This window comes from Carlito syrichta, unplaced genomic scaffold (genome assembly GCF_000164805.1).
Source record: "Carlito syrichta isolate Samal-C Ts95f unplaced genomic scaffold, Tarsius_syrichta-2.0.1 Scaffold287357, whole genome shotgun sequence".
Taxonomy (NCBI): Eukaryota; Metazoa; Chordata; class Mammalia; order Primates; family Tarsiidae; genus Carlito; species Carlito syrichta.
In genome coordinates, this window is record NW_007231453.1 from 174,946 (window position 1) to 188,705 (window position 13,760).

Consider the following 13,760-nt stretch of genomic DNA (forward strand, 5'->3'; position numbering starts at 1 on the left):
TATAGTATTATGATAATTGTTCAAGGTCCACTTATGAGTGAGAACATGTGATACTCAGTTCTTTGTTTCTGTGATATATCACTCAGTATTATAGATCCATTCAGGTTGCTGTCAAGTTCATGATTTTGTTCTTTATGACTGCATAATATTCCATCATGTATATGTACCACATTTTTTAAACCAGTCCTCTTTTGATAGGCAGCACGGTTGGTTCCATGCTTTTGCTACTGTGCACAATGCTGCAATAAAAACATATATGTGCAGGTATGTTTTGTATAGCATGATTTGAGTTCTTCCAGGTATGTTCCCAGTAAGGGGGTTGTGGGGCCGTATGGAAGGTCAATTTTTAGATCTTTTAGGAGTCACCACACTGTTTTCCACAGAGGTTGTACTCGTTTACACTACCACCAACAATGTAGAATTGTTCCCTTTTTGCTGCATCCTCTCCAACTTCTGTTGTCTTTTGAGTTATTGATGATGGCCATCCTGACTGGAGTTAAGTATCTCAGTGTAGTTTTAATTTGAATTTCTTTGATGACTACTGAGGCTGAGCATTTTTTCATGTATCTGTTGGCTGCTCATATATCTTCTTTTGAGAAATGTCTATTCATATCTTTTACCCACTTTGTAATGGTATTATTTTTTTTTCTTCTTTCAGCATGTCTGAGTTCCTTGTAGATCCCAGATGTTAGGCCTTTCTTGGACATATAGTTGACAAATATTTTTTCCCACTCTGTAGGCTGTCTCCCTGATCTCTTGATGGTTTTTTTGGCTTTGCAGAAGTTTGTCAGCTTGATGAGGTCCCACTTGTCTATCTTATCTCTTATGGCATGGGCACTTGGGGTTTTGATCAGGAATTGGTGCCAGTTCCAATTTCCATAAAGGTGTCTCCTGCATTTTCTAAGATTCTTATAGTTTGAAGTTTTACATTTAGGTCGTTGATCCATTTAGAGTTAATTTTGTATATGGTGATAGGTAGGGGTCTTTTTTTAATCTTCTGTATGTGGTCATCCAGTTTTCCCATCACCATTTACTGAATAGGTTCTCCTCTCCCCAGTCATTGATGACATGATTCTATACCTTGAAAACTCAAGAGAATCTGTCAAAAATCTCCTTGTACTGATAAAGGAATTTGGCAAGTTTCAGGGCATAAAATCAATGTGCAAAAGACAGTTGCATTTCTATCCACCAACAATAAACAAACAGAAACCCAAATAAAAAGCACAATCCCATTCACAATAGCCAGAAAAAAAAAATCAAATACCTTGGCATCTTCCTAACCAGAGATGTGAAAGACTTTTACAATGAAAATTATAAAACACAGCACAAAGAAATCAAAGATGACACAATAGAAAAAAAAAATTCCATGCTCATGGATTGGAAGAATCAACATTGTTAGGGTATCCACTCTACCCAAGGCAATTTGCAGATGTAATGCAATACCAGTAGCATTCTTGTCAGTCCTGGAAATGACAATACAGAAATTCGTATGGAAGCATAAAAAACCATGAATCACCAAAACAATCCTCAGCAAAAAAAAAAAAAAAAAAAGCAGGAAGTATCACACTTACAGATTTTAAACTCTATTATAAAGCTACAATAATCAAAACAGCCTGGTATAGGTACAAGAACAGGCATATAGACCAAGGGAACAGAATAGAGATTCCAGAAGCAAAACCTCAATTTCTCTACCAACTTATCTTCAACAAAGCCTCCACCACCTACATTTTTTCAACAGCTATTCCTACTTCTCTTTCCAGCTGAGGAGGAGGAAAAAAACTAACATACATGTATGGGTTTCATTTACCATTTGTCCAGAGTTGGGGAGAGAAGTTTTAAATGGTTTGCTTTTAGGCAAAAAAGAAGGAAAAGGGAATAGATGGAATAGAAAGGCTAAAAAATTAAAAGTAGTCAAAATGATAGATTGAAGGATGCATCCACTTACATTCTTACTAAAACCATTTCTGAGTTTTATAAACATCTGGGCATTTATTCATAAGTACAGTAGTCTTGCTCATCTGCAGGTGACACATTCCAAGACCTCCAGTGGATGCCTGAAATCATGGATAGTACTGAACCTTATACATAGTATGTTTTTCTCTATTTTATAATAAAGTTTAATTTATTATTATATTATTGTGCTTATTGTAATATTAGGCACAGTAAGAGAGTAACAATAACTAATAAGATAGAGCAATTTCAAGAGTATACTGTAGTAAAAGTTATATAAGTGTAGTGTATTTCTCTCTCAAAATATCTCATAGTACTGTACTCACCCTTTTAATAACCAAGATGGCTACTAAGTGACTAACAGACAAACAGCCATATAGCATGGATACCTTGGATAAAAGGAAGATTTATGTCCTGAGTGTGATGGAGTCAGATATAAAAGATTTCTATTTATTCGTGGTACTCAGATACATAATTTAAAACATATTTCTGGAATTTTCCAATTAATATTTTTGGAGTTCTGTTGACCTCAGCTAACTGAAACTGCAAAAGGCAGAACCTCGGGTAAGAGGGACTATTATATGTATTTTCTCTTTAACTTTGGCAAAAGTATATCAATTATTTGTTCCCTTGCCCAAGAAACATCTTGATGTACTAGTACAAATGAGCCAATGCCAAGTATATTTTAAATGTGGATTTTTAAAATGAGAGAAAAAAGGCATAGTAAAAGATATTGTTATTATCTTTACCTTGAGCATTTTTGGTACATTTATCTTTCTTCCCAGCTTTTTCTATTGGCAAAATCTGTTTTGTTTTTCCTTATATATTATATTTGCTTGATATTTTTACATACCTTTTCTATCTGTGAGAAGTCATTTATAAGTTTGTCAAGATTCACATTGCAGATATTTTTCATACATCCTTCACCGTTGTGATCCATGCCTGAAACTGTCAAAGAGTAAATAGTATTAAAATAAATATGTAAGAACTAAAGCACAATAGTGGGCAGAATTTGAACACTAAATTTTCTGTCTTCTACTCATAGAATAGTACACTTCCCCATAGCACTCAGATAAGTGTTATATCCAATATTAACAATGGTCAAATGCAGTCTTCACTTCTTACCTCCTCCACCCCAGTCAATTTGTTTAGATTTTTTTCTCTAAACAAATCTAAAATTAGTGCAATGTCATGTGCACATATATAATTTACCCCAATTATACCAAAAAAACCCCAAACCAACAAGTATTGACAGTCTGACGTTCATCCCCTTGCCATCAGTATGGCTGGACTTAAAATCTGATGCATTATTAAATGAGGCAAGGCTTTTAAGTGTATATTCTTAATTTTTTTTTTTTTTTTTTTGAGTTTGAGTCTCACTCCGTTGCCCAGGCTAGAGTGCAATAGCACGTTCATGGCCACCCCAGAGTTGACCTACTGGGATCCGGTAATCCTTCTACCTCAGTCTTCCAAATAGTTGGAACTATAGGTGCGCACTACCACACCCAGCTAATTTTTTATTTATAGTAGAGACAAGGTCTCACCAAGTTGCCCGGGCTAGTCTCAAATCCAAGGACTTAGGCATCCACTGGCCTTGGCCTCCCAAAGTGCTGGGATTACAAATTAAGCAACCAAGCCCGGCCTATTCTTAATTTAAAATGCTAAAAATATGTCTAACTATCATGCCACAAATATTTCCTGGCAGTGTGCTTATTTTTTATATTTTGTTTGGTAAACTGATAAATAAAGAACATATGGAAATTAATGTGCTCACAGCAATCTCTGAATTTCTATTATCTTGCAATTATGTGTAAGATTAACCTTTGGAAATAGCCAGCTGTTTAAGTGAGGAAAAAGATTTTCAGTTTAAATCCTATGAAACCAACAATAAGAAATTCCTCAGAATCCCAGACATAAACTCATTCAGTCAGGATAAATTGAGTTTTGCAAGGTAGCCAGCATTTACATTTGGGAGTTACAGGGTGTCTAGAAGGCATTAGAATTAACACAGTTTTAAAGTAAGAGACACTTGCCTTAGGACTTTTAGAAGAAGAGGAAAATACAACTTTGAAATGTAGTCATTTTAGATTGAGGAAAGAGTATGAGCCAATGTATAGTGTGGCAATTAGTCCAAAGTAAAAAGTAAGTAAAATTACTGAAGTAATCACTCAAAGTACCTTGGGGAATATTATGCTTCTTATTATTTTTAATTTTTATTTCAATGGTTTTAAGGGGTACAAATAATTTTTGGTTACATGGATGCACTATATAGTGGCAAAGAAGTCTGGGCTTTAAGTGTACTCTTCACCTCCACCTGTGTGCATTGTAACTAATAGCGATTTATTTCATCCCTACCCCCACTATCCTTCCTCTTCTGAGTCTTCAAAGTCCATTATGCCATTCTGTAGGGGACATATTATTGTTTTTTAAAATGTATACCAAAACAGACATTGCCTGACAATACGTTATTTCATCAAGAAATTCCATTTTTTCTTTTTTATGCTTACATTAGCAATTAATAATTAAATATTAATTATTAATTAAACAATTAAATGACATTATTACAATTTTTTTTTTTTTTTTAGTCAGAGTCTCACTCTGTCACCCAGACTGGTATGCAGTGGTTACCACAGTCTTGAACTTCTGGACTCAAGCGATCCTTCAGCCTCAGCCTTCCAAGTAGCTGGCACTACAGGCGCACATCACCATACTCAGCTAATTTTTTTTATTTATTGTAGAAACAAGGTCTTGCCCAGGCTATTTTCGAACCCCTAAGCTTGGGCAATACTATCACCTCTGCTTCTCAAATTGCTGGAATTAAAGGTGTGAGCCACTGCGTCTGGCAATTTTTAAATCTTTTTTTTTTTTTTTGAGTTGAAGTCACTCTGTTGCCCAGACTGGAGTGCAGTGGCCGCTCCCAACCACTGCAGCCTCGCCTTGTTGGACTCTGGCGATCCTTCCGCCTCAGCCTTCAGAATAGCTGGAATTACAGGTGAGCGCTACCACGACCGGCTACTTTTTTGATTTATTGTAGAGATGAGGTCTCGCCAAGTTGCCCAGGCGGGTCTCGAACCCGCGGGCTCAGGCAATCCACTCACCTCAGTCTCCCAAAGTGCGGGATTATGGCTGAGCCACCAAGCCCGGCTAATTTTTAAATCTAAGAGGAATTTTAGCTGTACATTTTCAGTTTATTGAATTATTATTTTCTATACTACATATGAAAGTAAAACTATATGCACAATATCTTAAATCATTAAAACTTAATCCTTGCAGCAGAAAAATAATTGTAATAGCCCCCCATGAGAAATATAGTAAAATGTTTTTTGAGGTAAAATTTTAAATTATTACTATTTGATATTACTGCTATTCTTTAATAGAACTATGGGGGCAATCTGAAGTAGTTAATGCAAAATCCCTCCATTCCCAACATTTTTTTATTTGTAGTACCTAACTTTTTTTTTTTTTTTTGAGTTGGAGTCTCACTCTGTCGCCCAGACTGGAGTGCAATGGCCGCTCCCGGCCACCGCAACCTAGACCTGCTGGGCTCCGGCGATCCTTCCGCCTCAGCCTTCCGAGTAGCCGGAATTACAGGCGCGTGCTACCATGCTTGGCTGATTTTTGATTTATAGTAGAGATGAGGTCTCGCCAAGTTGCCCAGGCGGGTCTCGAACCCGCGGGCTCAGGCAATTCACTCACCTCAGCCTCCCAAGGCGTGGGATTACATGCTGAGCCACCGAGTCCGGCTAGTACCTAACATTTTAAATAAAAAATGTTTTAGCAGGATTTTGCCTCAGAATCTGGCTTTTGAACTACATGCATTTTAATTTGAGCTTGATTTTCTCTAAACTCCTCGCCCTTTTTAATAAGACCCTTAGAGTGTTTTTCCTAACAAAACTATCACTAATATTCCACTTGCTATTATTGCTTGCATGGACCCCTTTTGTCACACTGGCAGAACCAGCCAATTTATTTCTGGGTGTCTTCATTGCCCCCTCTTTCAGGTCAAGATCCCTTCTGTGGATATGATCTTCTTGGCTGCTGGCATTAGGAGATAAGCTGGAGATTTAGAATTTGTTAAATTCTTTAGTGAGCAGCAGAGATTCATCTTCAAGGCCCAGCTTCAACCATCCCCATTGGCGAGTGACCATCCTAATTCCTCTTGGTACTCTTTCCTACTGACTTGAGTCCAGGACCCTTCCCTCTCCCCGACCCCCCCTCAGTCAGGTCTTGTCGCTTGTTCAAAGCAGCCTGGGGTCATCGCCCCTTCCCTCCTCACCATCCTTCGTGAATTCATCCTCAGTCCTGAAGCTTGAGGCGTCCGGCACCGTATCCGGGTAAGGGCCCAACAGGGTGGGGGCTGAGGACCCGCAGGTGTGAGAGAAGAGGCTGAGACAAAACCCTGTACCGACCCAGGACACTGTAAGGAGGTGTAATGAGAATCTCCATGGACAAAGTGGGAATTTCGAGCCCTCATAAAGAGTTTGGAGCGTACCTGCTGTTGCTCCAGGTTCCCCCATTGTCTCCCGGTTATGGCCTCCGGTGCTTGGTCCGCCCCTGACTGCTGTCCCCTCCCAGGGAAGCGAGATCCCTCAAAAATGGGCCCGCTGGCTCTTCTCTTGGCCCCACCTGTGCCCTGTCCTGGAGCTGCCAGCAATCTTTACCAACTTGGTCCCAGCTCCCCTCAGGCATCTACTGCTTCTTAAGTATTTTCAGGTGGTTTCTAGAACATAAATCAACACTAGACCAATAATTGTTTTCCCAATCAAAGAATAAATCACATTGGTTAAGTCTTGATTTGTGTGGTAGCACCATTGAATAAATAATCATCTATATCTTATTATTGTTATTTATGAAGTCGGTTTTTAAAGTGCCAGAGTCAGTTAACAGATATGGTTTCCCGTCTGCAGAGTTTTGTAGCTTACTGATTAAGGGCGTGGGCTCTTGTGTGGATTCAAGCTCCAACTCTTCTATTTATTCCTGGGTGATCTCGGGCAGATTCTGAAATGTATGTGCTGCAGCTTCTTTATTAATAATGCCTACCTCTTAAGGATTTTGTGATGATTAAATGACATGAAGCATGTAAAGGTGTTTGATGAAGTTCTTTGCTTAAAATAAGTGTTTAAAAATGTTAATTATTGTAATTTTTAAATGTTATTCAATAACTGCCAACTTTACCTTATCTGATTTTTTTTCTGAGTGGAAGATGGAAACTTTATTTTTTATTAATTTCATTTTTCTGTGGAATACAAAATTGATTAAGCAGAATATAAACAGTAATATTATGATCCATCCTTTGTTAGCTAAAAGGTAAGATAACATAGTGACAAGAGAACTAAATTAAAGTAGAAAACGTGTAATGTAGTCCTCATTCTATTGCTCAAATAAACTTTTCTTAAAATTAATAACAACATATAGGGATACCAAAAATGGCCTTCTAAACTATTGACTATATTCAGTGAGCACACAAAATGTTCCATGTGATTCATGTCATAATACTTTTTGAAACAATACCATTTTAAGACCCACCTAAAATGTTACCATCTCCATGAGTCTCATGCATTTATTATCAATCAGTGGTCACTTATCTTTTTTTACTCTATGGAACATGCTGACCTTCTTATGATATTTGTTAGGACTGTTTGAATTGATGTATTATCTATCCTGTTGAATTTATTATTAGCTCTTTGGGAAAATAAACACTTTTATTTATGTCTATACCCATGGAGCCTACTAGAAATAGAGAAAATGTAAATGAACACCTCCCCTCCTCCAAAAAAAAATCAGGAAAGTTTAGCTTGATTTTTCTAGTTTGGAAAACTAGAAACGTGGAAGAATCACATCTTTCTCTTCCAGTTTAAAGATGTTATCATGTTTTCCAAAGACTCCTACTGAATTCAAAATATGTTTGTCAATGTAAAACTACATGATCTTTCCACGATTTCGTCTTTTAAAAAGAATGCCTTTCACAGTTGTATTTAGTTTTATTCCTCAATACAATTCAATCGATTTTAAAAATTCATCATAGATTTGCTCAGAAAATGACCATTTTCTGATTGATCAACGATTCATTGAATATGTATTCAGAAACTGCCTAGAAAACCATAAGATAGAAAAAAAATGCATTATCATGCCACACTAACAAAGTATTATTGGAATCCTATTAAAAATACTCTGATTTGGATGAGAAATGCATATGCATGTAGGCAACTGGAAAAAATCAGAAGCTATAGATTTATGTGTATAAGTATCTTGAAATGAGGGATACATGCATTTTTTAAAGATTACAAACAATGTCATTTCTTTATTCATTCTAGAGTAGTTAAGCACTTGCAAAATATCAGCTACTGAAGGTTTGGGACTTACAGTTTCAAAGGAAACACTAGCAGGGGATTGAAATCTAGTATACATTATTGAAAATATTGTTTTAGCCTTAGAATCTCACCTCATTACTTTAGTTGCCATCACCAGTGTGTTATAAAAGCAAAATATGACAGTGTCACTCCCATATTATAGCTGGTGTTTATAAGTGGCTTAGCTAATCTATTGAGTTCTCTGTTCCAGCCCTATTAATTAATATCCTTACCTCTATTCAGGACATGTATTGTTTTTGGTCTGCCTAGTCAAATTTGCCAATTGCTGAAATTCCAACTTAGTCTCATTTCCACAAATATTTGTTTATAAAATTGTATAAGTAGGAAAAAATTTACACAAGGTGAAATATAAATTAAAAATGGAAGTAAAGACCAGGAGAGAATATAAAACACAGATATACTGACTCATAGGTCTATATTCCTGCCACAAATTTGGTTTTGAATTTCCTGCTGGTCAAAATAAAAAAGAAGTGAGTCTCAATTATTCAGTTTTTCTTTTGAAAGAGGAAAAGATATACAAGTTTCTCAGGAGGAAGAGAGTGTTCCATAATTCTAACCTCTTAATTTATCACATCAAGATTTATATAGGAGGCATTGTATAATTTAATAGGCAATTTCTTAAATAGTAACCTGAGAGCAAAGGCAGAGATGAGCTTTGTAAGACTTTCCTAAAGGTATCTCTATTTAAAAGGGTGGAGTAGATCAGTGATGTCAATCATAATGAATCACAGTCTAAGCCTCTGCCATTCAAAGTGTGGTCTCTGGACCAGCAACATCAGCATTACCTGTGAGCTTGTAAAAATGCAGTCTCATACTTTAACCCGTAACTACCAATTCAGAGTCTGCATTTTAACAAGATTCCCCGGAGATTCATGTGAACATTAATGCTTAAAAAGCAGGAGACTTCTAAGTACAAAGCTTTAAAAGCTTTTTTTATTTCCCTCCTTTGCCTTTTTATGACTATCAGCACTTACCCATTTATTTATTCAAGAAATATTTGTTGAGCATTAATCATGTTCTGAGATCTGTGGGAATAGATTTGGTCCCTGACCCCAGAGGTCTTACAATTTATTAGGGAAATAGATAATAAACAAATAAATTACACACGCACACACACACACACACACACACACTATAATAAGTGCATAAAAAGAAACATAAATATATTATATTGATTTTAAAGGTGAGTGAGAATTGCTTTAGATATAGTGGTCAGGGAACGTCTGAGTAGGTAAGTTGAAAGCAAGACCTGAAGGACACGTCAAAAAGGTAGCTGTAGGCCACAGATAAATGTCAGGGCTACCCTTTTCCTCTGGGCTTGCTCTCTTGATACACATCTCCCTGTTCCGGTCCTTCTGTTTGAGTCCCATGTTTCAAATCATATGGCCTTGGCTTCAGCTGCAACTTCAGTTTCCAGTCCTGTAGTGCCCTGGCTCTCAGTATTACTTGCAGTAATTAGGTAAAAGACACCCCTTGTACCAAGTCTATGACACTATGGAACTCTGTTGGTTAGACTCATCCCCATCCTTTTCCAAATGCAGAGAGGGATTTGAATATGTTTGCAGAATAAAGCCTAAATTATGCAGTACTTGGATTACTTTCCTTAAAACAATTCACTTATATGTGTAAATATTCCATCTCTTAACAAGCTTCTGTTAAGAGTAGAATAACATTACTATCTGGGCACAATTTGTATTTTTGATTGAGGACAGGAAATGTTGCTATTCTACTTAATTTATTGAGATCAATATACTTTAGAAAGTGAGTATATGGTAAGGGTGACTTTTTTTTTTTTTTTTTTAATAATTAAGGAGTTTAACAAACTCTCGATGGCCTGGCATTCCACAGCTACTTGGAGGTGACTATGGGAGTACTTTCAGGAAAAGTAGGACTTTAAAAAAAAATGCAGTTTTAAGTCTGTTCAATTACATAAACAAATGATTAATGATGCCGTCATAATAGAGCATAATAGAGTAGGTTTGATGTTTTGGGCCTAAAATATTTTGCTACTCCTAGAGAACATCAACTTTTTCATAATCTGCCTTTTTCTTGATAACCTTGGCGGAGGAGGTTGGGTGAATGGGCCTTTAGACATTCTGAGCTTCAGAGGCTGGCTCTGCCCCTAATAGCTATGTGATCCTAGGCAAATCAATTTATCTTTCTGACCTTCTGTTTCATTATTATAAAACGTGAGCAAACCTCTGAGCATTATGGTAGTGATAAAATGTTTGACCCTGAGCCAGTCTGGAGTAGGTCAGAAATATGTATTTGTTGAATGAAAGAAATAATGAATTCAAGAATGAAAGAAATAATGAAACCATTGATTCCTATATCAGCAAGCTATTGTGATATACTAAAACACTAAAATTTAGTAATTTGAAACAACCACTTATTTAGCTCATGCTATTTAAAGTCAGCAATTTAAATTGGCCTCAGGTAGGCAATTTTTCCAGTCTTGGCTGGATTCTTTTTTTTTTTTTTTTTTTGAGTTGGAGTCTCACTCTGTTGCCCAGACTGGAGTGCTGGAGTGCAGTGGCCGTTCCCGGGCACCGCAGCCTCGACCTGCTGGGCTCCTGCGATCCTTCCGCCCCAGCCTTCCGAGTAGCCGGAACTACAGGCGTGCGCTACCACTCCGGCTGATTTTTTGATTTATTGTAGAGATGAGGTCTCGCCAAGTTGCCCAGGCAGGTCTTGAACCCGCTGGTTCAGGCAATCCACTCACCTCAGCCTCCCAAAGTGCTGGGATTACAGGCCGAGCCACCGAGCCTGGCTTGGCTGGATTCTTAATGCTTCTGCGCTCAGGAAAGAGGTTTAAGTGGTTTCACTGATCTTGACTGAATTCTCAGTCTCTGGAGCCTTGTTGGGATGACTCCTTACTCTGTCACTGGGTCTCTCATTCTCCAGCAAGCTCAGCCAGACTTGTTCTCAGAGAATATCAGGGTTTCAAGAGAGAAACCAGAGACATGCAAGGCACTCTAGAGCAATGGTCCCCAACTTTTTTGGCATCAGGGTCCAGTTTCATGGAAGACAATTTTTTCCACGGATCATCAGGCATTAGATTCTCACAACGAGTGCATTGCCTAGCTCCCTTACATGCACAGTTCACAATAGATTGCCCCATGAGAATCTAATGCCAACGCTGATCTGATAGAATGCGGAGCTCTGCTTGCCTGCTCACCTCCTGCTCTGCTACCTTGTTCCTGTCGGTTCATGGCCCATGGGTCTGGGGACCCCTGCTATAGAGGATGAGCCTCAGCACTGGCCTACAGCACTTTCACATATTCTATTGACCAAAGCAGGGTACACGCCCACCCAGATTCAAGCAGTGAGGGAACAGACTCCATCTATTAATGTCGGGAGCTGCAAAAGAGTAGATACAAGGAGGTAATTATAGCCATTTTGCTAAAAATTTTGCCAATAACTACTCTTACATAAACTTGTCAAAATAAAATAGCTGCAGGATGCAGACCTAGGTAAAGGAACAAACATAACCTGTTGTTTATCATTGGTAAATATAAAAAAAAATTTGGAGGAGATCTTCCAAATTATTTCTATGTTAGAAAAATTGAAAGTTGGTCATTCATTCTAATAGTATTTAGATATCAAAATAAAATAGCTTTTGAGATAACTCCTAGCTTTTGTTCATCCATATATAGGGGCATATGTATCTTCCTATGCAGTTGTAAATATTTACTATCATCAGAAAATAAATAGGAAAAATGTAGTGGCAAGTGACATTAAAACACAGTGAACAGAACTAATTTGAAACAATATGTTCATAAGCATTATATTTGTAATGGTACATTTTCAAAATATTATTTTGGGGAAATATGATTCTATCAAACGTCAATAACAGTACATGCAGCATTAATTAAATAACTGAAGTTAACCTAAAAATATATTAAATTATTTTTAAGAGAGAGAACACAGGAAAATGTCTTGTAGATGTTCGGAGTCTGAGGCTATAAAAGTTGAGTCAAACCTGCCTGTAACATCAGATCCTTGAGTCCTCACAGTAAAACCTTCCTTCCCTGAGGACCTGATAGTCCAGTAAACTCCTGATCCTCAGGACTTCTGCCCAAGGCTACCTGTAGAAAAACAGGGGCAAAAGGGCAACTTGAAAAAAGCTGAAATTTAAACTCTACTTCCACCAAGTTTTGTCTGTTGTGACCATTTTATTTTCTTAGTTCTTTGAGCTTTCTCTCAGTTGACAGAGCTTCCAAAACTCTTTCTTGAGATTTTGGCTTTTTGTTTGTTTGATTGTATGTTTGGTTTTGTTTTCCTCATGGCAGATAATATGCCCTTAGTAGAAAAAACGAGTTCTTTTTCAATGCTTTCTTACTCATCTCCCTGAGGGAGTTGTGCTTCTGATGTGGCCAAATGTTTAATATATTTTGAGAAATATTTTGTTTCCTCTATATGAAAATGGTAAATTCCCTCCACTGCTAATTTTCTGCAAAGTTGCATAACATGTTCGTGATGTAATTCAGGCAGTATCTGAAATTTCAGATTAAATTTTGAATCTCATTTTTATGCTGTGCATTTTATACTATAAAGATGCTTTCTCAGTTTGGAAACCTTTTTATTTGAACTGTAGGTGCTTCATTCAATTGTTTTTCTTCACAGAAATGTTTCAAATATCCTGTGTTTTTCTCCATCAAGCATTTTAAAGGAATCATTTACTTTAACAGCATCAATAATTTTTTTTTTTTCAAATTGACTTTCGACTAATAGTTTAGATTATCTCCATTTTATGATTCTGAAAAGAACAGGTAATCTCATCTTCAGATTCCAGTCAGAGAACTTAACTGGCTCTCTGACATTTGCAACCTTTCATTTGTATGTTAAGAGTTCATAGCTTCTCAGGAAAACAGTTTTATGCCTTCCTAAAGATGAATCTTTTAATCCATACAACTCAGTATTTTTCTCTAAAATTAACTCTATCCAAGATGCTTTTCAGATATTTTTGTATTCATCACTTGGATTTGAGGAACTTTGATGCATCTTTGAATGGTAATGTCTTTCTTTGAAGGAAAACTATCATCAGTCTGAAATGAAAGTTTAGGGAGCTCTATTTTAAGTTATCTGTTGAGAAGGTCTACTGTATCCTTAAATGAAGAGGTTCACATTTGTGTTAAGTGAATGCTACCAAACTCAGTTTGTAACTTCAGAGGACTGGCATCCACTGAAAGTGGCTTCATAGGCTTGTGTAATCAGTCTAGTCTCACTGACTTGACAATATTCTTCAACTAGGGCAGAATATCTTTTGGTTAGTTATTTTTCCCTTTTTAAGGTATGTTGATTTTTTTACTAATAAAAATGATCATAGCAATCATAGCAGCACATACCAGAATCTCCCAGGCAATTGTATATATAGGTTTGAAGAGACTTCAAGAGATTAATAGTGCTTTACAATGATTTGTAACTTGTACAAAACAA

General features: G+C 36.9%; 1 protein-coding gene across 2 annotated transcripts in view; it reads right to left on the minus strand.

Moving 5' to 3' along the window:
* CCDC152 (coiled-coil domain containing 152) overlaps positions 1-6,502 on the minus strand; it is a 38,306-nt gene extending 31,804 nt beyond the window's left edge. For both annotated transcript variants that reach the window (XM_008052712.2, XM_021709814.1), the window contains exons 1-2: positions 6,443-6,502; positions 2,804-2,892 (exon numbers count right to left, since the gene is read on the minus strand). In XM_008052712.2, coding sequence (XP_008050903.2) covers positions 2,804-2,892; positions 6,443-6,467 — 114 coding nt within the window. In that variant the 5' untranslated portion in view covers positions 6,468-6,502. The remainder of the gene's footprint in view (positions 1-2,803; positions 2,893-6,442) is intronic.
* Positions 6,503-13,760: the final 7,258 nt, after the last annotated feature.